The 26,039-nt window shown below is 38.2% G+C and overlaps 1 protein-coding gene across 7 annotated transcripts in view; it reads right to left on the reverse strand.

Moving 5' to 3' along the window:
- Nucleotides 1-13,328: 13,328 nt before the first annotated feature.
- EIF2A (eukaryotic translation initiation factor 2A) overlaps nt 13,329-26,039 on the reverse strand; it is a 38,009-nt gene continuing 25,298 nt past the window's right edge. For 6 of the 7 annotated variants that reach the window (XM_033855320.2, XM_073803703.1, XM_073803704.1 and 3 more), the window contains 5 exons: nt 24,324-24,895; nt 20,407-20,520; nt 15,225-15,353; nt 14,355-14,420; nt 13,329-13,732 (listed from right to left, as the gene is read on the reverse strand). In XM_033855320.2, coding sequence (XP_033711211.1) covers nt 13,667-13,732; nt 14,355-14,420; nt 15,225-15,353; nt 20,407-20,520; nt 24,324-24,895 — 947 coding nt within the window. In that variant the 3' untranslated portion in view covers nt 13,329-13,666. Of the gene's footprint in view, nt 13,733-14,354; nt 14,421-15,123; nt 15,354-20,406; nt 20,521-24,323; nt 24,896-26,039 lie in introns of all 7 variants that reach the window. The other variant, XR_004526260.2, reaches the window with a different exon arrangement.

The following is a 26,039-nucleotide window of genomic DNA, read 5'->3' on the forward strand; positions in this document are numbered from 1 at the left end:
GCTGGAATGCGCCTGCGTATCCCGGCCCCTGCGCGCGCTCTGGGAGGGAGAGCTGACCTGTTTCACGGTCCTGACCCACCATCTTGGATGTGCGCGGAGACTCTTGGGATGGAGTGAGATAGGTAGAGAACAAGCAGCAGCTGATGGGATAGTAGAGGAGCCTGCTAATTAAAGCTTCTGGCACACCTGGGTTCTACATACAATTTCACGTAGTTCAGACTTTTATCTCCCCGAGACACTTAGGAACACCTGTTTAACAGCCTTGATTCAGGTGTGGGAGATAAAAGAGAAAGCCCCCGCCTTCCAAACCGGAATGCTTCACTCTTTCTGGGTGCATGCTATGGCCTTTTCTTTGAACTTGGAATATTGCGCTCTCCTAAAGGAGTCTTTTTTAAAAAGACCTTTGGAAAACTTCGACATATACAAGAACAGAATAATTACCTAACTCATTAACGACCTTTAACAATTACTGGTATTTTGGCAATCTTAATTGTCTATAGTACAGCTCTAACCACTTCTCCCCCAAGGAAGCAAATACCAGACATATCACTTCATCTATGGATTTTTAAGCATGTATCTCTAAAACATAACTTTTCTTTGGGGAGAAGAAAACTGACCACAATACCATTATCCCACCTTGAAAAATAAATTATTGCTTAATACCAAAATATCCAGTGTTCAAATTTCTCGTATCTTAAAGAATATTTATTTATTTTTATTGTTAATTTGTTCAAATTGTTACGGAACCAAACTTGGGTCTGCTCACCTGTGGGCAGTAAACCAATTTACTGACACTGGACTGTAGTGAAGGAAAATGCAGCATTTACTGTAAAGGCGCCAATACAAGGACGATGGGTGGCTCGTGCTCTAAAACCCTGAAACCCCTGGTGGTTTTGCCTATAAAAGTCTTTATAGGCAAAATTTGGCGCGAGGGATGCAGAGTGTGCAGCTTTCTTCTGGTTGGTTGGTGGTGAGGTGCTCAGCTTGAAGTTACCATCCTCCACCAGGGTAGGGGCCTTAGTTCCTGTAGAAGAACTCAAAGATATTGTTATGTATATTCCCAGGGCTGCACTATTGTTTCCTGACTGCTCCTCCCTTGTTTCTGTCCCTTCCCTGATTAGCAACTGTTTGAATCTGCCCTTTGGAATTCAGGGACGGTCAAGGAGTCTGAATGAAGCCTATTTGCTACAAACAAGAAACCAGAGACACAGAAAGGATTTGTACCCAGGAGAGCCCCACAGGGGCCCCACAGTTCCATTTCAAAATCAGGACCAAAATAAAAAGTAATCCTTTGCCATTGGTTGATACGTCTTTTAGATCCCACCAAACAAAGCCTTTAAGATCAAGATTACGCCAGGAATTGAAAAAGTTTCATGTATTATTCATTACAGCAAAGGGAACACACACCACAGGGAATCAAGGGGAGTCTCAGTAAGAGGGTGTTAGGAAGATTATTATAGCATCTGGGCTTTGGATGATTTGGGAAGAGTATTGGGAGTGCCAATGGAAAATTTGGTCATATTTTTTAAATAAAGCCTCAGAATGAATAAACATCAATCATTTTGGATTATTTAGCCCAGGTATTGCAGTTATGAAATACATCAGGTGTGAATTCAAGAAATAGTTGAATAGGAAGTTCTCAATAAATGTGTCTGCCCATAGTTTCTCATATCCAATAGTTTGAATGAAGCACATGATCAAAAATTGTTTCCTAATTTAAGGATGCAGTGAAAGTCTGAAAACATTTCACAATATTTGATTTCAACTCAAAGTGACTAAAACAAGTCTTATATATCTTAGTGAGATAGGAAGGGGGCAGGGCACAACCTTTAAAAGAATGACATAGCTGTTGAGGACATGACATAAACTGGTTAGAACCAACTAGGTCCAAGATCGTGGACGAGTAGACTTCCACTAGACCTTGAGCCTCAGTATATGCTCATCTACTGACAAACTCTGAGTACAGCAAGGTTGCTGGATATAAGCTCATTTTACAAAAATCAATAATTATCTTTCACCAACAATTTAAAAATGTATTTTTAAAAAAATGTATCCTTTACCAATACTTCCTAGAATAAATCTAAAATGAAATGTGCAAAACTTTTATAAAGAAAAATATAAACCTTTCTACTTACTCTTCAAGGCCAATTCACTGTTTGTTCAGTGAAGTCTATCTTCAGCCCTTCCTGCACTATGCCCCTGAGGCACTCAGCACTGACCTCCTACCTAGTCATTATATAACACTGTAATCGGTTATTACTATGTCAGACTCTTCTGCTTTTAGCTGAGACTGGCAAGGTTAAGGACTGTCATTCTTCCTTGTAGTCCAGGTGACCATGGACTTCTTGAAATAACAATGAGAATAAAATGAGAACAAATAATATCAGCTACTATCTATCGAGTGCCTACTATATACAAGGTGCTATTAAGGGCTTTACCTATATTATTTTTATTTATTAATTACTGACACAGAGCAAATAATGTTTGAATGTGTGCATGTCATGGATGGTTAAGATTTTAAACAGTGAAGAAGAAAAGAGAACGTAAGCAAAAGCCAGGAGAGGGGTCGTTGCAGGACTGCTGTGCTAGAGGGGGGTTCCACTAGGGGATGAATGGGAAACCAGATCGGGAATGTAGGTGGGGCAGGTTGTGGAAGTCCTTGAATGCCAGGCTAAGCAGTTTAAATTTTTTTCCTATAGAAAATGGGAGCTATTGAAGATTGGCAGCATTATCAAAGCACTGTCTTAGGAAGACTGATGTAGTAACTGTGTCCATAGTGATTGAATTAAGAAGTGTCTAAAGGTAGGAACTCAGATACAACAGGGAGTAGTTAATGCAGAACAATCATTATAAACCACTTTGACATAGCACAAAACCAGGGCACAAGGAATAACTAGACTTGCTGGGTTCTTGAGGAACGACTTCTTAAAGAAGATCACTATAGGGTAAGAAAGTATTTCAACTGGGAACAATAAGATGTGCAAAAGTGGACAAGTGGAAAATCTCATTAAGCCTAGAAGGTTTCCACTGCTGGGGCCCAGACATGTGTGGTGTGGCTGGCAGGTAGACACATGTGTATGTGGGTTAGGGTGGGGGCACATGGAATTAATCCTTCTGGGAAACAATGTATTTTATGAGAAGGAACCAAACAACAAGAGCCCAGGCAGCGACAGAGCACAGGTCTTTGGGGGAAAGATGATTCCAAATCCAGCATAAGGACTGTTGCTCAGATTGTATCCCCATCCCAGCCCAACTCAATTCAAAAAAAGTGACAAGTCTAAAAGCCTAAAAATGCAGCACAACATTGGAACCCCAGAAGCACAACTTTTAACAACTCTCCCCCAAAAGAATATAATGTAAAGGGAAGAGAGACATTCTCCATCTTATCCAGGGACACAAGCTATGGCATGAGGAAGCTCTAGCATATCAGGCTTATGATATGCTAAATATGCCCAGATGTTGAGAGAGACCCCAGGGCCCAGTGGAGCAACCTCAGGTGCCAGCAGAGGGTGGGGTATGCAGCAGTACAGATGTAGCAGTTATCAGAAAGAAGTATGGTGCAATTAGGGGCAGTGGCAACACCTGATAAGAGTGAATTCATTTACTGAATATAAATCAGACATCCCCTGGAGCCTCCCAGACATACTTGGAAGTGGGGCAGGGGTGACAGGCATTAAATGGATTTGCATGTAGGACCAATGAGTCTGTGACATGTGAGCTGGTATTATTATTTTTTTTTTAATAAATTTATTTTATTTATTTTTGACTGTGTTGGGTCTTCGTTGCTGCGTGCAGGCTTTCTCTACTTGCGGCCAGCGGAGGCTGCTCTTCGTTGCGGTGCGCAGGCTTCTCACTGCAGTGGCTGATCTTGTTGCAGAGCACAGGCTCTAGGTGTGTGGGCTTCAGTAGTTGTAGCACGCGGGCTCAGTAGTTGTGGCTCACGGACTCTAGAGCGCAGGCTCAGTAGTTGTGGCTCACGGGCTTAGTTGCTCCGCAGCATGTGGGATCTTCCCTGACCAGGGCTCAAACCTGTGTCCCCTGCATTGGCAGCTGTCTTCTAGCCAGGAAGAGGGCCCTCACCAAGAACCAAGCTGGCCAGCACCTTGATATTGCACTGCCCAGTCCCCAGACCTGTGCAAAATAAATGTCTCTTGTTCAAGCCACACAGTCTATGGTATTTTATTATAACAGCCTGAGTTAAGACAGTGAAGAAGCAATAATCATGTCTCTAGCTCAGGTGTTCTTCTGGTTTAATTGGTCTAGGATGAAGCCTGGGCACCGATGTATTTAAGTTTCCCCAGACTATGAAGCCAAGTTTAGTGTACTAGACTTGAGGTCTCTTAGGGTATAGACTCAGGTCTTATTTGTCTTCAAATCTCCAGAGAACCCAGCAAATTACTATGAACATGGAAGTTACGTGAACTTTGATTGCAGTGAATGGTAATGGAAAATGTGGCAAGTGGTAAAAGAAGATAATTTGTCAACGTGTTAAATTTCAACTTTTGACTAGATAGTCAAGTAAACTTATGATGGAGATAACTAGTAATATGGTACTAGAAAGAGACAGAATGTACACGTATGTATTTGGGGATAATTTAAGTGCACGTGGTAGCTAAAATTATGAAAGAACATCCATATGTAGTAAACACATAATAGTTTTGAGGCCTCAATTAAAAGCATTTGATACAAAGTAAATTAATATAATCATCTGGAATTGAACTTAAAAACAGTATCTAGAGAACATAGGCTGTATGGGAAAATATTATTTGAACCGAATGTACCCATTTCAAGATCGAAAGTAAGAAAGAAATAAAGAACGCTGTACAAAATTTGAGCAGCAAGTTACCTTGTGGGGACTTCTTCATAATATTAATAAGGTGCATATTGTAGGAAGGCTCCCCAGCATTGACTCCTCCTCTTCTGGTAATGGCACTTCAGTTTCTCTTTGGAGGACTGGCCGGAACCCATTGCACACAATCTTGTTGGGACTGTCAATTAAGATGCCCAGGGCTTCCCTGGTGGCGCAGTGGTTGAGAGTCCGCCTGCCGATGCAGGGGACACGGGTTCGTGCCCCGGTCCGGGAAGATACCACATGCCGCGGAGCAGCTGGGCCCATGAGCCATGGCCGCTGAGCCTGCGCGTCCGGAGCCTGTGCTCCGCAACGGGAGAGACCGCAACAGTGAGAGGCCCGCGTACGGCCAAAAAAAAAAAAAAAAGATTCGCAAAGCTTTCCCAGCCAGAGCTGTGACCATGTCCCAAGCCAAAAACTATTGAAGCCAGTTAATTCTGGTAGAAGAACCCTGAGGAGCATTCTAGACCCCAAACTACTCTGGTTCCTGTCATCTCCTGGGCCTCATTGTTTTTCTTTTCACTTGAATCTGTGAGCTATAACATATTCTGTTACTACTCTTTTCCTCTTAAGTTAGAGAAAGACCATTTCTGTTGCTTGCAAACTAAGAACCCTAACCTAGAGCCATGTTAAGCTCTTTCTTTCCTTAAGCCTGGTTTCAGGTTTTAAACTCTTGCCACTCCCATCTCCAACTCTTAAACATAGAATTGTCGGCAGACAATACTTAGAAGTTCAGACAGTAGACTATCAGTGTCTAGGAGGCCATTACACAGATGGGATAACCCGGGCCCAGCAAGCTGTTCAGGCCAGCAAGCTCAGAATCAAGGCCAGACCTCAGTACCAGGAAGGGGCTGGAGCAAGAGCCTAAGATTAAAGGCGTACAATAAAAACTATGTTCACACAAACACCTGCACATAGATGTTTATAGCAGTTGTATTCACATTGTCAAAACCTGGAAGCAACCAAGATGTCCTTCAGTAGGTGAATGGTTGAATGGTTAAATAAACTATGGTCCATCCAGACAATGGAACACTATTCAGCGCTAAAAAGAAATGAGCTATCAAGTCACGAAAATACATGGCGAAACATTAAATGCATTATTGCTAAGTGTAAGAAGCCAATCTGAAAAGGCTGCATACTGTATGATTCCAACTACGTGACATTCTGGAAAAGGCAAAACTACAGAGACAGTAAGATCAGTGGTTGCCAGGGAGAGAGTAGGGAGATGAATAGGTGGAGAACAGAGGATTTTCCCATCAGTGAAATGACTCTGGACGCTACTATAATGGTGGATACACGTGATTGCACCTGAGACCAAACCCATAGAATGTGCAACACCAAGAGTGAAACTTAATGTAAACTATGGACTTTGGATGATTATGATGCATCAAGATAGGCTCACCAGTTGTAACCAATGTCCCACTCTGGTAGGGGATGTTGATAATGCGGGAGGCTGTGCGTAAGTGGAAGAAGGGGGTATACAGGTAATCTCTGTACCTTCACCTCAATTTTGCTGAGAACCTAAAAACTCATCTAAAAAAAAAAATCTGAAAAAAAACCCCACCACCTTCGCTTCCTCTGCAGCAGTCTTGCTAGGGTCAGCCACTACCTCTTTCTCCTCCAGGGAACAGGGGGATGTTCAGAAACAGCCAAGTCTCTTCATTTCGATTGGAGGGAGTTCAGATTCTCACAGCTTCTGTGCGGTTGGCTTCATGGCTGTGTGACCTGTGTGGTTACACAGGGCCCAGGACTTAAAAACGCCCTGCACTTGGTTTAATGCTTTGCTGTTACTGCCATGAAATTCTTAGTTTTTGAACAGGAACTCCACATTTTCATTTTGCACTGGGCCCCTGCTACTTCTGTGCCCAAGGCTGATCACTTCTCTGTTCCGGTCAATATTACCAAACTCTCTATCTAAATTCCCAAGTCTTTCATTGCCAGTGTTTAAATGCAAATGCCTGCTTGAGTTTTGTGGTCCAGATGTATTATTTCAATCAATAAGTATGCATGAATTGTCTCTATTATATGACTGGGGGCTTGGGAGAGGAAGCACAAGCCAAGGACTTTAGACTCCTTAAGAGGGTACCATGGGCCCTTGCTGGGAAGAAGAGGGGGAGAGAACACAAAAGCAAAGCAGGCTGGGCGCAATAAAAGGTTCTCTCTGGTGATATCACAATTCTAGGATTTGACCTGTTTAGCTTCAACTGAACATAGACAAATAAACAAAACTGTGCTCAGAAGTAATTTTGCCCAAGGATGTGAATGCAAGCAGCTCTGCTTTGCCTATTCTTTTAAGCCTTTAAAAACACAGCTGGGGGCTTCCCTGGTGGCGCAGTGGTTGAGAGTCTGCCTGCCGATGCAGGGGACACGGGTTCATGCCCCGGTCTGGGAAGATCCCACATGCCGCGGAGCGGCTGGGCCCGTGAGCCATGGCCGTTGAGCCTGCGCGTCTGGAACCTGCGCGTCTGGACCCTGTGCTCTGCAACGGGAGAGGCCACAACAGAGAGGCCCGCCACCGGAAAACAAAAACAAAAACAAAAACAACAACAACAACAAAACACAGCTGACTTTTGTTTTTTGACTTTTCTTTTGAAAGGAGCTTAATTCCTAAGAGATTTGTGGAGGTATTCCCAAGTCACACAGTTCCTGATTCGCAGCTATACCTGGCTTACACAGCACCTATTTCCTCTTCCAAGGGTGCTCACCATCACTCCCAGCTCAGAAAAGAACCAGAGATGGTGTCCTGGGTGTGATGGCTCTGACCCAATTCCAGGGTCTCTTCGCTTCACTTCTCCCTTGCTTTCTGTCTTTCTCTGTCCATCTCATGTATATCTTTTTCTCTGTAATGTCTTTTTCACTTTCCCTCCTGCTTCCATTTTTTGCTTAGTGATCTTAGGAAAAATCTCAATTGTAGTTGAATTTGGAAATAGTGAAAATTTAAATGAAGGAAAAGAGAACATAAGTTTATATGTATGTAGCAAAGAACCAGTATCTAAAGCACACAAAAATGACCAAAAGCATCTATAGGAATCTCCTAAAAATTATTTTCTTCTACTTTTTCCATTTAAATCTGCTTAAAAAAAAAGTTAGCATTCAAACTTTCAAAAAGAATTCTCAATGGGCTTCCCTGGTGGCGCAGTGGTTGAGAGTCTGCCTGCTAGTGCAGGGGACACGGGTTCGAGCCCTGGTCTGGGAGGATCCCACATGCTGCGGAGCAACTGGGCCCGTGAGCCACAACTACTGAGCCTGCGCGTCTGGAGCCTGTGCTGCGCAACGAGAGAGGCCACAACAGTGAGAGGCCCGCGCACCGCGATGAAGAGTGGCCCCCGCTTGCTGCAACTGGAGGAAGCCCTCGCACAGAAACTAAGACCCAACGCAGCAAAAATAAATTAATTAATAAACTCCTACCCCCAACATCTTCTTAAAAAAAAAAGAATTCTCATTCTATTATTGGCCTTACATTTTAAAAATTAATTTGTAAACAGCTTTTTTGTTTTAATGAATCTATACTCAGTTCTTCCATGTAAAGTTTTCATGAACTCACCTCAGCACCAATAACCACTTATATTATTATCCTCTATAGGAAAACATATGCAAATTCCATTTGCAAACATTTGACCTACAAACAAACTCTTGAGACACGATTCATTTGCAGCCAATAGGAGATTACTGACAGAACTCAGGGGAAGGTAGGAGTTAAGTCTGACGGCAAGGGGCTAAAGAGGGTTAATTCAAGGAGTTTGTCAATATAAAAAGAGCAGGGACTTCCCTGATGGCCCAGTGGTTAAGACTCCATGCCTCTAATGCAGGAGGCATGGATTCAATCCCTGGTGGTCAGGGAACTAAGATACCACATGCTGCGCAGCCAAAAAAAAAAAAAAAAAGGAGCAGCACCCCAAGCTATTACGTTTTCATTTGCATATTTCTAGTACGGAACATATTTCCATAAATTCTAATTCCTTAATTCCCCAATTCTCTGATCTTTGAAACCCTCTAGTGAACATAACAGGAATTGTGTTTTGGGTGAAATGAAAAAAATGCTTTTGATTTTCAAATTCACTTAAAATATAAAGATATTATAAAATATATTTTTAAAAACCTTTAGAAGTATGCTTTTCTGACTTCCGCTTTAAGATAACAAAATAAGCACATGCATTTGCCTCTCTCCTTTCTCAGGGTCTTAGAGAAATGACAGTAAAGAGGTACAGCAATAAATCCATGGCAACGCTGGAAAGAAGGCAGTGGTCTAGAAACTGTAAAAACTCCAGACAGGGAAGTGTAATTCTCCCACACGACCAGAAGATGAGAACAAGAAATACCGGTAAACCACAGTAGTATCTCCCATCTCTTTATATCGATATACAATGTATGCTTGTTTTATGTATTTTTGCCTAGGTGCTATATAGACTGAATGTGTGTGTCCCTTCAAAATTCCTACGTTGAACCTAGTCCCCAGCATGATGGTGTTTGGAGGTGAGGCCTCTGGGAAGTGGTTAGGTCATGAGGGCAGGGCCCTCATAAATGGGACTAGTGCCTTTATAAAAGTGGCCCCAAGAGCTCCCTCACACCTTCCACCACGTGAGGAGATGGTAAGAAGACAGAACCGGGAAGCAGATTTGTCAGAAATAAATGTCTCTTATTTATAAGCAACCCAGTCTATGGTATTTTGTTACAGCAGTCCTGACGGATTAAGACACCTGGCTACATCTTTTGGTACCAGGTCTTGAATCTTCAAGTGTCCTTCACTTCATTTCAATGTCAATCTTAACATTTCTAAATACATTGTATTTCCTTTGTAACCTGCACTTTACACAGTAAACACTTGATGAATTGACCTATGCACCTCTCTAAAAAGCACGAAGTTTATTCCTCCTCAATCTGGTTTGATTTTATGGTCTTGGGGGCAAAGATGACCCAGAAAAGTAGGCACTTGGTGTGGCTTATTCCACTATTCCTCCTTCCTTCCAGGAATAAAGAAAACACTTAACTTTGGCAAGATTGGAACAGCAACGCTGTCACTGTAATTTCTGTCATTTTACTACTTATAAATTCATATCACTTTGCCTTGCTCTGGACATTAATATATTTACATAGGTGGATGAATCCAAGAACTGCTTTGAAACCTCACTTGAATAAAGACTTTTAATAGTCCTAGCTGTCCTTTCTAATATCTCACTAACTCAAAGAAATATACTGCAAAAATGACCACCAGTTAAACTGAGCATCCACAGAACAAATTTAATTTCTCAAAACATCCAGCTTAATCCCAGAATACAGATAAACATCTATACTTGTTATTTTAAAGCATGTGTATATGTGTGTTTAACTGACATTTTATAACCTAAATGTACATCAGTATGAGCTGGTTAAACTATCTTACCTCCACACAATGTGGTCATTAAAAAGATATATGTATAAATTTTAAAAGAGCTATGTACTGATATGGAATGATTTCCAAAATATGTTAAGGGAAAAAAGGAATAAAGAACAGTGTATATGCTTTTTTTTTTTTAACGGAAGTGTATGTATACTTGAATATAAATATGCAATGTATCTTTAGAAAGATACATAAGGAAGTGGAAATTGCTGCATCTAGAACAGAGGTATTTTTCACTGTGTGCCTTTTGTACTGCTTGAATTAAAAAAAAAAATCCTGTTCATGTACTTCCTATTTAAAATTTAAAAAAAGAGGATTTTATGTGTTACTATATATGATATTCTTACAGATCAGTAAGATGAAAGCCAAATAGAGAAATGGGCCAAGGAAAAGATAAAAACAATTCACTAAAAAAATATGAACAACCATCAAATGTGGAAAAGTACATAACCCATTACTAATAAAAAGAAATAACAAAACCAAAAAGTATTATTTCCCTTCCCTCGATTTGGTAAAAATTCAAAAGCCTTATAGATTTGAAAAGAATATGGGAAAATTTCACTGGTAGAAGTATAAACCTTTAAAGAAGGAAGGACTTCCCTGGTGGTCCAGTGGTTAAGAATCCGCCTTCCAACGCAGGGGACTCGGGTTCGATCCCTGGTCAGGGAACTAAGATCCCACACGCTGTGAGGCAATTAAACCCGCATGCCACAACTAGAGAGCCCGCATGCTGCAACTACAGAGCCCACGTGCTGGAGCCCGAGCACCCCAACTAGAGGAAGCCCGCGCACTGCAATGAAGAGTAGCTCCTGCTCGCCGCAACTACAGACAGCCCGTGCGCAGCAACGAAGACCCAACGCAGCCAAAATAAATAGATAGAAAAAAGTTAAACATTACAAATAAGGTTAAAGTTCCTTTTGACTACCGCCCATCCTAGTAGTCAATGTTATCAGTCCAGTGCATACCCTGTCCAAAGTTTTTTCTGTAAGTTTACATACTTAAATGTAGCCATAAAAAACATAGTATTGTTTCAAAAATATTCTGTATTATTTGGCAACATATATGTTTTGACGTAAATTGTATCTCTATTCCTTTTCTAAGAGAATTCCTCTTTTCCAGCTACAAAAGTTGGGTTTTGCCCCTTTTTCTCTTCTCGCACTGGGAAGCTTGTGTAACGCATGCACGAGCCTTTGTGTCTACTGCAGTTATCTCCCCTCAAGCTTACAATGGTATTCACAGATGCTTATGGTAAATGCCAAATACATTTCAGAGATGATTAAGGAAAGGAGATTTTTATGAGAATACAGGATTTATAGATTTTCCTTTATAATGAATACACAGCAGTGTATTTAAAATTTCATTTTCAAGCACACGTTTATCACCTTACACTCTTCTATCACCTTACTCTTACTCCCTGAGGACAATGTATTTAAAATAAAAATCAAACAAAATATGTAGTCAAAGAACACGTCAGTGATTTTTATATTGCTATGTGCTCAGAAATAAAACATTTCTTTGGAAAAAATTAAATGGATTAAATTACACAAATAAAGACAATTCTAAAAAAACGAGTCCAAGCAATCTAATTTTGGTCAAAACAGTCACCTTGGAGCAATTAAAAAGCATCTGACTAAAACAAAAGGTTCAATGATACTACCTCTAAAATAAACATTTTATTTTATTTTTCTTAATTTTTTTTGGCCACGTGGCATATGGGATCTTAGTTCCCAGACCAGGGATCCAATCCATGCCCCTGTAGTGGAAGTGTGGAGTCCTAACCACTGGGCCGCCAGGGAATTCACTTAACATTTTAAAAATGATGAATATATTTGCTGTAAACTGTGTAAACTGGTAATTCATTTTAAAAATTTAAAATTAAAAAAAATTATTAGGCTGCCAGGCCAAAAAACATTACACTGTCTCAGGATGAATTATTTAACATTTTATTAGAAAAACAATTTTTAAATATATTATAAAAGCAATATATTACTTTAAAAAAGCTTAAGTTTCTATTAACAGAAATAAATTAATGTTGAAAGTAATTATATGTACATGAGTGTGTGTATGTTCACACTCACTTCACACACAAAACATTTAAAATAGCACTCAAATTTTAATGCATTAGGTCTTTACCAAATCTTATTTGCAGCTTTGGGGCATCAGAGAACTCAGTTATCTGTTTGTGTATATCTCTCAAAGTATTCCTAGATTCTTTTGCTTTACTTAAATACTAGCTCTAGATAATGAAAACCTGTATCAATGCAAATGAAATAAAAATAACTTCAAATGTAAATCAGATGAAAAAAATTAACAGTAATAGATTCTAAAACCAAATAGAAATTAGTTTTGATAGCTGAGTATCTTGGATTATCAGTACATCTTTTATTCTTCATATGAGTGAACGATCAAAACAATCAAGATGACTATAGCAAAATGATCACAGTTCATGTTTAGAAAATATTTACCTCATCATTAAATGATCAGGTTTATTATTTGAAATATCAAAATAAAATGTTTTGCTATTTTCTATTTTTATTCTATACTTACTTTTTAGAACTAGTCAGAAAAACTTTACTTCAAATACTACAAATAATATAAACAATTTAATATATTTATCTTATTATTTTTTAAAAATTTATTTATTTATTTATTTTTGGCTGCATTGGGCCTTCATTGCTATGCGTGGGCTTTCTCTAGTTGCAGCGAACAGGGGCTACTCTTTGTTGCGGTGCGCTTCTCTTGATGAGCAACACGGGCTCCAGGCGCGTGGGCTTCTGGAGTTGCGGCGCTCGGGCTCTAGAGTGCAGGCTCAGTAGTTGTGGTACACGGGCTTAGTTGCTCCACAGCATGTGGTATCTTCTGGACCAGGGATCAAACCTGTGTCCCCTGCATTGGCAGGCAGATTCTTAACCACTGCGTCACCAGGGAAGTCCCAACAATTTAATATATTCAGTACAACCTGATTTTAAGGTGTTTCTTTAACGTTTGATAATACAGTGTTTAGGATCAAGATAGCCACGTTATATATTCAAAGGAAATATTTCTCAAACTTGCCTTGTAAATTAATAAAGAATCCGTTAATTGACGAAAAGTCAACAATGATCAAATTTAAAACGTCTTTATTCATTTATATGGTAAATACTGTCCCTACAGTAAAAAACAGTGACATTGGTCTTTCAATCTGTCAAGCTTAGCTTAAAAGAAAAATCTTATGTCTCTTTTCTATATCATGTGTTGACAAGATACAGGATGCAGGAGGTAAAAATCAATTTAACAGACATTATTAAATAATTCCACACATATGCAGAATCTTGGATAAATGGTTAAAATTATAAGTGAACATTAAATGTGGGCACATGAATATTCCATGTACACCAATGGGTTTAACAGAAAATATGTTTGCATTGATTTCTGGTAACCAACTTGCTTTCTTTGAATCTTTAAATACCCAGTTCCAAATCTTCCAGCTCCTGGAGAAGGGCTTTCTCTTTCTGAATTTTCTCCAACTAGAAAAGTTTAAAACAATAAAGTTATTAAATAGGAAATAAAATAATTATTGGATCTATAGCCATATAGCAAAAGAGAAAAAATTTAGAGAAAGAATATTTCTGAGACTTTACCAGATCTACTGGTAAACATAGATTTAAAAATACAGATTAGAAACAAGTTCTAATTTGTTATTTGGTATGAATTAAGGTAGCAAAAACCGGAGCTGTCTTACTGCATGCATCTTTAGGTCTAATAAATCTTCCATTCTACACTTAGGCTTCAAAGTGTTGAGGGAAGGAGGAGGGAGAGGGGCAAACGGGACAGTGTGACCTGAGACACAGGAAAGAAGAGAATCTTCCATTTGTCTAACATAATATAAACTGCCTTTATTTTCAGCAGCAATGGCATTAGTATGCCTCAGAGGAAATAGGGACTTCCTCATTCACCACTATCCACATCATGTCTTCCCCTACCCTTGCCTATTTAAGACTAAAAATGTTAAAAAAAAAAAAAATGGCACATGGTTTTCAAAAGAAGTTTTAAAATCTATACGCTCTTTTACCTGATTAAATAATTGCTTATAATAAAAAGGGAAGGGTGGTAGTGACTGTGAGCCCAAATGAAAAATGCAGAAAAGACCTGATTTTTTTCTAGCTGTTTTCCAGTTGCTGCTTGTTCTTTCAGTTGTTCAATTGCTTTCAGTTTCTGCAAACATCAAATATATTATGAGTCAAAAGGAAGAATAAGTAATTTTAGAATGCAAATTTTCTTATTAACAATTCAATCATATAGATGTGAAGCCTGAATAAGGAAAATCAATTATCTTACATTTGTATCAGGAACAGACTGCTAAAATGCTAAGGTAAACTACTTTTTAAAATTAAATGTAAAATTGGCTATGTTAAGAACATGGAATTTAGCGAAGTATTTTTCAAGATTTTAATTAATATTATCATATATGTACATCTATGTGTACACATGTACATGTATATGTATTTAAATACATCACCATTTTCACCATTTATTTCAGAACCTCATTGTACCTGGACGATGTCTTTGGCTTTAAGAGAAACTCCATAATGTAGCCTGGGAAGGGCTCTAGAAACCTGGATTTTACCTCCAAGGCCGCCATCACAAACTGGTTGCAATTTGACAAGTTAATAAACTTCCTTTTGTTTCTCTTTCTTCATCTTTAAAAATGGGATAAATATCTGCTCTTACCTGTCTCACAAGTGTCTAATGAAAAAGTGAGTATAAAAGTGTTCAAATGTACATTATTTCTTATTACTCCAAAAATCAATAATAAAGACTAATATCCTTTAGACAACTGTGAACAGAACTAAACTAGGTGCCATTCCTAAGTTACAGTATTTCATGGTGAAAAAGCAACAATGAGGACTGTACAAACCTCTCGGATGCCTGTCTTTAGGCATCTAAGCATTACTTTCTTTGTATAATTCTCATGTATTCTTTCAATAAACACATGTGCTTTTCACTTAAGCCTCCCACCTTCTTCAGGTTCTTGATTTTTTTGTCTATCTCAGGGTCTCCAGAAGTTGACTGAGAGATAGTGTTTCGTGGTGCGCTCTGTGGGGCAGGGGTAGGCGCCATATCTGAACTCTTATCACTTCTTGCTTCCTACAGGAAATAGTTTCAAAAATTCAATTTTCAAAAATGAAATCATTAAAGTATTTCAACAAACACAGCCTTGGTACATGAAATTCACAAACCAATATATGATTTTATCTTTTGCACATTTTATATGAAGAAAGCATCTGAATTGCTGGTCTCATGAAGTATGCTATATTGTCTCATAACAGATAATTACAATGACGCGTTCAAAAAAGTCACAGTATAATAAACTACCCAAAAGGTTTTCACTATATAATTGTCATAGGGAACACTTTGCTAGATCTAGGATTTAAAGTTAGGGAATTCCCTGGCAGTCCCATGCTTAAGACTCTGCACTTCCAATGCAGGGGGTACGGGTTTGATCCCCGGTCAGGGAACTAAGATCCCACATGCTGTGACGTGTGGGCCGCCCACCCACCCCCCAAAATTAAAGTAACATAATAATAAAATAAAAAATAATAGTATATTAGTAATATAATATTATATTAGTAATATGATAAAATATTATGTTAGTAATATAAAATATATAATTAGTAATATAATAACAAATGGAAATAAATGAAATAACCTTAGCAGAGTAAACTAGGAGGTTTCTGTATCAGCAAATAAGCATTCCAAATTTTTGGATATTTTGGTAAGTGCCACTATGTGGATGGTTGGAAATGTGAGAGGGCTTTTCTAATTAAGGTGTTTGAAGTTTCACTCTTGGAATATCCTCAAAAACTATTACACATATATCAAGTACATGTAATAGATGATGCTACAGGATAAGTTCCATAGAGATTTATTTATAATCAGATCAATTCAGCTCTGCAAGAAAGTGCCACGGAAAACTTTGTTCCCTGAAAGGGACAGTATATTGCTCCCAATGTGATCAGATCTCTGATGACCTTTCTAGCTTCATCCCTTCTCACCGAGTAACCACTGATTCTGAACCATTTTTATTTCCCCTAAGGTGCCATATATTCTTATTTCCTGGCCTTCATGTGTACTGTTCCTTGTGCCTAGAACACCTTCAGGTCACCTGGCTAACACTACTTATCCTTTAGGCCTCTGGAAAATTCCCCCACCCCCCAAGAGACCAGATTAGTTGCACAACACATCGTATGTTTCCTTACTGTAACTGCACTGTACTATCCCCCATGAGACTGTACCTGAGGTTTCTTTGTTCACTTGTGCCCTCAGCATAATGTGAGCTCGACTGTACATGCTAAATAAATGAAAGAGCAGAAGACCGACTCTCCTTTGTAATTATGACAAGACATATGTTTTGACAAGAGGAGGGAAAAGTTATGAAAGTCTTTCTTTATTGGACCAAAGGTAGGGTTTCTACTTCTTCCTTATAGAGTTCCCAGTGGAACGCACAGACCCTGCAAGACTCTAAAACCTCTTAAGAGTTCTGGATGGAATACTCCGAACTACCAAAGCATCCCAGGGGAACATGGGACAGGCTATCACTCCTAGATCTCCAAATTTAAAAATGTCTGCCTGAGAGTTTTTAGAGAGTGCAGAATTGGAGTATTTTTTTCTCTTTAGAGTCATGTTGGTTGTATTTTGTACATTACAATCAACAAACATTAATTCCTAACCTTCTATGTGAGAACATTACTGAGCACTTTAACAGAGTATTCAGAAAGAAATTATTTACTTTCCACTCTTAAGGAGCCTATAGGTTCTGATAATATACAGTTTGGTATTTTTCATAATATAAAATTAAAGGAGAAGAGTGGATAAAAGGAGAAGAGACACACTTTGCCTATCAAAATTCATTTTTGACATCAGATACAAAATTTTTTAATTTAGTTGTCTGTAATCAGCTGAGAATATTAATTTTCTAGGAAGATAAATGTTATAAATATGAAAAACTATTAAAGTTAAGTGAGGGACTTCCCTGGTGGCGCAGTGGTTAAGAATCCACCTGCCAATACAGGGGACACAGGTTCGATCCCTGGTCTGGGAAGATCCCATGTGCCGTGGAACAAGCCCGTGCGCCACAAATACTGAAGCCTGCGCATCTAGATCCCGTGCTCCGCGACAACAGAAGCCACAGCAATGAGAAGCCTGTGCACCACAACGAAGAGTAGCCCCTGCTCACCAAAACTAGAGAAAGCCCGCGCACAGCAACAAAGACCCAACGCAGCCAAAAAAATAAAAATATATTTAAAATAAATAAGTAAAGTTAAGTGAAATGACGATTTTCCTCCATATTTTAAAAAACCAAGAATAAGTTAAAATGTTTGTGTTAATATACCTGAATTCTGGTCATTCTCTAAAAAAGGTTATGTACATGGTAAGATTAAACTCTTTGTTTCAATTATTTTTGGTAAAGCTGATAAGCTTACAAAGTCATCACCAGTTAATAAAAGTACTTGGTTAGATTATGTACATCTGACTCCTTTATCTTTGGTTCCTTAATTCAGTCAGGGATGAGATCCTGTCATAGATCATTTACCTTTGTTCTATCACACAGTCATAACTTTTACTAACTCCAGCCAGTTGTCTCAAAAATACATACTGAAAGGATTATCTTGCAAGTAGAAAACTCTTTGTCATCACTGAGAAAACACGCAGAATAACTCCAAAATGACGGATTAGTAGTGTCATCTTTAGTAAATAACATGTGTGGGTGATTATATGGTTGTATGAGGTGGGGTGTGTGGGGGGGGTTGTTTTTGTAATTATTATGTTTTACATTCATAGCACTGATTGTTTTTTCAAAAGAACCACAGAGTTATCTTTAAGAAAGTCACATTGGGACTTCTCTGGTGATCCAGTGGTTAGGACTCCGCGCTTCCATGACAGAGGGTGTGGGTTCCCTGGTTGGGGAACTAAGATCCCACATGCCGTGCGGTGTACGCAAAAAGAAAAAGAAGTCAGACTATTTTAATATTAATTTTTCTAAACAAGACATACTGATTCTATGACCCTCCTCCCCAAATTTTATGTGCTCAAATACCAGAATAACACACAAAAATAAACAACTAATGGGACTTCCCTGGTGGTCCAGTGGGTAAGACTCCATGCTCCCAATTCATGGGGCCTGGGTTCGATCCCTGGTCGGGAACTAGATCTCACATGCATGCCACAACTAAGAAGTCTGCATGCCACAACTAAGAGTCCGCATGCCTCAACTAAGACCCAGCACAGCCAAAATAAATAGTAAATAAATATTTTTTAAAAATAAACTAATATTTTATTACAAAGGGACCTTAGCTCAGTACCACCAACGGTCATATTAAAAATATCTTCTGATAAAGAGGAAGAAACATCACTTATAAAAGTGGGATTCTACGTTGAGGGGGTTTCTGAAGGCCCTTAAATCTCAGTTAGAAGGAATCTTATACAGTCATTATAAAAAACAGTATGGCGGTTCCTCAAGAAATTAAAAATATGTGATCCAGCAATCTCACTTCTGGGTATATATCCAAAGGAAACAAAACTCATTATCCTAAAGAGACAGCGGTACTCCCATGTTCACTGCAACATTATTTATAATAGCCAAGGTATGGAAACAATCTATGTGCCCTTCAACGAAAGAATGGATATAGAAAATGTGATATGTAAACATACCTACATATTTACACAGAGCAGAACATTATCCAGTCATAAAAAAAGGAAATCCTACCATCTGCAACAACATGCATGAAACTGGAGGGCATTATGCTATGTGAAATAAGCCCGAAAGAGAAGGAGAAATACTGCATGGTAACACTTATATGTGGAATCTAAAAAAAAAGAAAAGTCAAACTCATAGAAACAGAGAGTAGAATGTGGTGGTTGCCAGGAGCTGGGGGGTAGTGGGAGAAATGGCGAGAGGTTGGTAAAAGGGTACAAATCGTCAGTTATAAGATGAATAAGGTCTGAGGATCTCATGTATAACATGGTGACTGTAGCTGATAATACTATATTGTACTGAATACAGTAAATGAAATTTGCTAAGAAAGCAGAATTTAAGTGCTTCATCCCCCAGAAGTAAATATGTAAGTTGATGAATGTGTTAATTAACTTGATTGTAGGAATCCTTTCACAATGTATACCTATATCATATCATCACATTGAACACTTTAAAATTTTTATTTGTCAATTATACCTGTAATTATTAGCTGGAAAACCAACAACAACAAAAAAGGAATCTTAGCTACCAGTTTGTAATATTCGGGGCCAGCAGAGGTGTCTACCCACTCTGATGAAAGGCCAAGTCCTCCTTTTTACACAAGTCTAATACATGGACTAGATCATTTTACTTGGAAGGACCTAAGCCTGAGTTATTTAAAGACATTTCTGGAGATGAAATATATTAACTACAAAAGAGCACACCGATTTTTTTAGGCCCAGATTTTAAGAGAATATGGCTGCATAATGAAATTCTATACCTTAAAATAGTAACTGCCTGTCAAAACACACAAGTAACCCAGAACTGTCAAAATTCAAGCATTAATAGGCAAGATGGAATTGTCTCAATCTCAAAAATGTGGTTACCATGACTTTACTAACCACAAATTTCCAGCCCAGCAGATCTCACTATCACCGTAAGCCACACACCATCACAATTTACTTGTCAATTATTATGCTGGTGTGGTTTTTCAACTACCAAATCATATAAACAATTATTTTAGAACAATTCCATTGTTTGGGTACTCTAGTGTTTAGATTCCCAGCTGAACAATTCCTATAGTAATATACTGAGTGACAAAATGGCCTTATAGTCATGTAATTTCTGGTTTCTCTTAAACATATGCTTTCAAAAAAGCAAACTATACCACTTCACACAGGCTCCTCCAAAAGGGTCTGTTGCAAGTAACACACTACATAATCCCATGAGGGTTTCAGGTTTTAATGTCAGTTCCAGTTTCCTAGGTCCCACATTATATATAAAGGACTACTGAGAAATTCATAGGCAAACACAAAAGAGACATTCTGGCTACTTAAGTCTAACTCCAACTACATTTTATAACCTGTCAAGTTTTTAGGACTACAGTTCTTTAAACTTTAAGGCACATAGCTAATTTAACTGGTTTCATTTGTTTGTTTTGTTTGAAAAGATAAGCGCCCCAAGTACCTGCTTTGCAGCTTTCTTAGCCTCATGCTTCCTTTGATTTTTAAGAGCTGTTTTTGACAATGGCTTCTCATTTCCTGGTTGTGGTTTCATATTCTGAGGTGGTTCCTCCTCATGCTATAGAAAATGTAAAATAAATGACTTTGAAATGCAGTCCACGTATTTACAAACATATACAACAAATTATACAATTTGGCTAGTACAGGACAAACTTACTTTACCAAATTTATCATAAGTTCACTGGCAAAGAATATTTCAAAACTCTTGTTGTAGGCACACTTCAACGGTCAAGATGGATTTAATAAGGATCTTCCTACTAGTTGATATATGATATCTTTCAGTTATATAAGAGCCAGAAAAATTCACTTTATTTTTGTTTAAACAATGGAATTTTTCTTAGTACTACCACTGACACATGATTTTTATGAAATTAGATACTAACAATAGTTTCTTCTGGGGTCCTTTTGGATTTGACTACTGCCAACAGAAACAGTTGCCTCATTTGTTTTCTTTGCACAAAGAGTCACTTGCTAGATCTTGCAAAATCAGAGATTAGAAGATTAAAAATAAAAGCAAATGAAAAAACTAAAACAGACAATAAAAAATTAAATCAAATATGAAGGGGGTAACTACATAGTTATAAATCCAGAATTAACATAATGAAGAGGTTTTAAAACACTAAATAACTTGTCAGACTATACTGTGAAAACACGCAATCATTTTCATCATCAGATATTTATATAACTATCAACCACATTCAACAACAACAGAATTACATACAGGATCAAGAAGGATCTAATGTAAAACACAGTGACTATACTTGATAGCACTGTATTGTATAATTGTATAACTGAAATTTCCTGAGGGTAGAATTCAAATGTTCTCACCAAAAAAAAAACAAACAAAAAACAAAAAAAGAAGATAAATATGTGAGGTGATGGATATGTTAATTAACCAGATGAGGGGAAACCTTTCACAATGTGTATTAAATCACCATGATGTACACTTTTGAAGTTTCTTGAGTACTAGATCTCAGAGCTGTATTGTACTTATAAGTGCTATAATCAAATGTGCAGCGCTCAAACATTTAAGATATAGAGGAATAAGTAAAAAACCATAAAGTGATTTTTATCTTAGCAGCTGCATTAACTATTGCAGGCATCGAAGTTCTGTGTGTGAACATACCCTACTTGAAGCAACTGAATATATGAGAACCCACATTTGGAGAACAGACACGTTTGCATGGCAAGCCTCTTGCACTTCTTTGATCCCCACTGCACATAATGTTAGTTAAGATATACTAATCCTTGAACATTTGTTTTATATTCTTTCAATAGTGAGTTCTTCTATAGTATCTTGCTTTGGCTGAAAAAGTTTCTACTCATGAGAACTTTAAAAAAAAAGAGAAAGCAATTAAGAATGATGCAAGAAGAAAGGATGAGTTACAAGTCTCTTCCACACTGTGAGCATCATGTAGCCACTGACAGACTTTCATTTTATTTATTTATTTTTAGCTGTGTTGGGTCTTTGTTGCTGCACGTGGGCTTCTCACTGGGGTGGCTTCTCTTGCTGCGGAGCACGGGCTCTAGGTGCGCGGGCTTCAGCAGTTGCGGTGTGTGGGCTTAGTTGCTCTGCCACATGTGGGATCTTCCCGTATCAGGGATTGAAACCATGTCCTCTGCGCCGGCAGGCGGATTCTTAACTACTGCACCACCAGGGAAGTCCCCTGACAGACTTTTATTTTAGATGAAAAAAATCCACACAGCTACTATGGATCATGAGCTTTTCTGGCTTCAGCAATATGTGTCTACTGTACACAATTTCATCCTCATTGATAAAGTTTGTTTCTTCAATTACATCAATTATAAGATTGTCTTGATAAACACATTATAAAAGTGAAGGGTTTTTTTGAAAGCCAAGAAATACTTCTTTAAGTATAATTTATATATGAATTTTTACTTATAAAAAAAGTTATTTTTTCCTTCAGGGGGAAGAATCCAAACACCTTTTTTCCCCTCTGCTATGTAACCTTCTTCCTTTGTGAAGTTATTGACCAGACTACCTTTGTTTCTAGTAATTTCCTGACAATGTTTTCTTTGCCATTTAGTTTTCTGGAATTAGATACAAAAAATAATTTCTCATTCATAGGCATATAGTTCCTTCAAATAAAATGATGTGATAGGATCACATAATCACCAGGTTATATACAAAAGCAAGAATTTAATAGAAATCTTAAATGTCAAAAAAGTTTGGTTTGGGGACTTCCCTGGTGGTCCAGTGGTTAAGAATCCTCCTTCCAATGCAGGGGGCGCACGTTCGATCCCTGGTCGGGGAACAAAGATCCCATATGCCGCGGGACAACTAAGCCTGCGTGCCATAACTACTGAGCCTGAGCGCCACAATTAGAGAGAAGCCTGCATGACACAATGAAAGACCCCACATGCTGCAACAAAGATCCTGCGTGCTGCTACTAAGACCCGGCACAGCCAAAAAAAAGAGTAAAACAAAAAGTTTGGTTTTAAGAAGTTCTTACCTAGGTTTTTTTTTCACTGTTTTCAAAATATATTCTTTCTATATTAATTTTTCTCCCTCCATCAACCAAATCAGTTTTATGAGTCAGAGAATAAAAATATACACTAATTCAGAAGTTCTTCCTCTTGTGCTATCTTACACAGATTTAGAAAGCAGGATGTGTTAACGTCACTTCTTTTTTTTTAATCTCAGGTAGGGAAAATTTCAATAAAGAGACAAAACAAATCCTAAGACTATTATATCCTTTTAAAAAAAATCTAAATACAAAAATAATAAACAGGGCTTAATTTGTTATATGTTTCTATATATTTTTACTAAATAACTTAATGCAAGAAAAATGTTTCAACAACATTTCATTGAAGTCAAAATGCTACATTTTGTGGAGGAAGAAGGCTTGTTCTTTTGTTTTTCAGAGGGTTAGGAGCACAATGGAGGCACAGAAATATTTATCCTTTGAAAAAGTGTCTACTTCCCTGAGTGCCTTAATAATTAAGTGACTATATATTCCCATTTACTTGGAACAGTCCCAGTTTATACCTATTGTATGGTCATCATTCTATTAATATGAATAATATTGTTCATTCTTATAGAGCAACTTTATTCCTTAACGTCATCACAGAAACTCAGGATATTAATAAATGCTTTCCCCTGAGCTCTGAAATGCTAACATTTTAAAGCAGATCAGAATCTGACCAATACTCCAGTCATAACTTTACAACAGAGGTCTGGAACTGATGGCCTAAGGACAACAAGTGTGTTTTGTTTGAATAGCAGTGTTTTAAAAATTGAGAAATTTCATACAAGCATCCAGACTTGTCTTGAAATATCAAGCTTTTGGCAAACTGGGCCTAAAATCTCCTGTGGAAACAATGGGCTACTGCTGTGTAGTTGCTATGGCCTTGAAAGAGGGCATGCTCTCTCCCTTTCACCATTCTCTCCCACTCACCATTGCCTTATACTAGCAGCCTAGCCTGACAGGCATTTGAATTTGAGCCCACAATCTACACCCAGTAAGTCACACCCAGTTATCTTTCCCAGAGATTTTACATTAATTACTTTGTCAACTTAACAATAATTCACTGGAACTTCCGTGTCAGTCCAGTGGTTAGGACTCCTCGCTTCCACTACAGGGGGCCCAGGTTCAATCCCTGGTCAGGGAACTAATCCCGTAAGCCGCAGTGCACGGCCAAAAAAACAAACAAACAAAAAAACAAAACCCAAAACGACCATTCACCATCTTCAGCAGCAGGTCCTCCACAATTTCTACCCTAGAGTTTATATCTTCTAATCAGATACTAAGTAACACAAGAACATGCATAAGAGAAGGATCTAGGGAACGCTACACACTGAAAAACCTTTTCCTACCAAAGTAGTAAAACTTTACTTACCAGTTTGGAATTGGTGACTGGTTTATTTCTTAAAGCTGGGGGTCTATAAGCTGTTGCAACTTTAGGTTCTTCACTAGGTACATCACTTGGAACTGCTTGGTAAGTTATCGCTTTTTCTGGAAATATTCCATCTAAGAATGGCTGCCAAGAAACCTGCCATAACTCTGCATTTGATGGTACATCATACTTGTGTAGGACAGAGCCGGTATAATGCCAAATCTTGTACCCATTATTAACACGTAACCTGGGAGCACATGTGGCTGTTAAAATATGCTCACCATCTGGGCACCAAGCAAAATATGTAGAATCAGAGGCCACCGGTTTAGAAATAAGTTTGTAGTTTTTAACATCCCACACTTCCATTTGCCCCCTCAGATTTCCAAATCCAGCTAGTACTAATATATGTCCATGAGGGCTGTAGTAGGCTGCATTACGAGGGCCAGTTCCAAAGTCAAACACAGGATCACACTTCAAGTTGAAAACTGTTGCTTTGGCAGGCATGAAACCATAAACAGCACAAAACTCAGTAGAACTAGAATTCCAAACTACATCATAAATGGGGCCATTTTTTGCTAGAAAAAGAATATAAAATCCAAGTTAGTGATAAAGAAATACGTATAGTATTATAATATTTAATAGCACAAATTACAATCATAACACTCATAAACACAACAAACACTAAAAAAAAAAATCCAAAAATTTCATGGTATGTTAAAATATTTTTACATGATATACTATGGGGATTAATGTATGATCATAAATTTATTTAAGAACCCTTAATGAATCTTAATTTCTTTTATTTTTTTATAATTGTTTTACGATTTTGTATATTATTATTTGTCTTTAGTACTTTTATTTAAATTTTTTTTTGGCCATGCCGCGTAGCACATGGGATCTTAGTTCCCTGACCAGGGATCAAATCCGTGCTCCCCTGCAGTGGAAGCACGGAGTCTTAACCACTGGACCACCAGGGAAGTCCCTTAATTTCTTGTAAACGTTCTGGCAATGTGGGCTCATAGAAGCATAGGTTATTATTACTATTAAAAAACTAGTTTTTCTTGGAAGAGGTAATATATGCATACAGTAATAAAGATACAAACTATATAAAAAGACATGCCACAAAAATAAGTCCCTCTACGCAAAGGCAGCCCTCTGTTATACTTCTTGCATATCCTTTCAGAGTATTTTTGTTGAAATTAAGCATCTCTCTCTTAAGCACTTAACACACACACAAAAAGTTCTAAACCTTTGTTGTTTTCATTTAATACTCTTGGAAATTTTTCCATGTAAGCACACTGAGCTCTGCCTCATTCAGTTGCACTGTATTCCATTACAAATCTCGCTGTTTATACTCCACTGTAAATGTACACAAATACATCTGTAGGAGAGAAACTGCCTGGTCAAAGGGCACATACATTTACTTCATAATGTACCACCACAAGGCCCTTCAAAGAACTTGTACCAGTTTACACTACCAGTAGTGTTTTTTTTTTTTATTACTAAATTTATTTATTTTTGGCTGCGTTGGATCTTTGTTGCTGTGCATGGGCTCTCTCTAGTTGCGGCGAGTGGGGGCCACTCTTCGTTGCGATGGCTTTTCTTGTTGCGGAGCACGGGCTGTAGAGCACAGGCTCAGTAGTTGTGACGCACGGGCTTAGCTGCTCCGCGACATGTGGGATCTTCCCGGACCAGGGCTCGAACCCGTGTCCCCTGAAT

This window comes from Tursiops truncatus, chromosome 4 (assembly GCF_011762595.2).
Source record: "Tursiops truncatus isolate mTurTru1 chromosome 4, mTurTru1.mat.Y, whole genome shotgun sequence".
Taxonomy (NCBI): Eukaryota; Metazoa; Chordata; class Mammalia; order Artiodactyla; family Delphinidae; genus Tursiops; species Tursiops truncatus.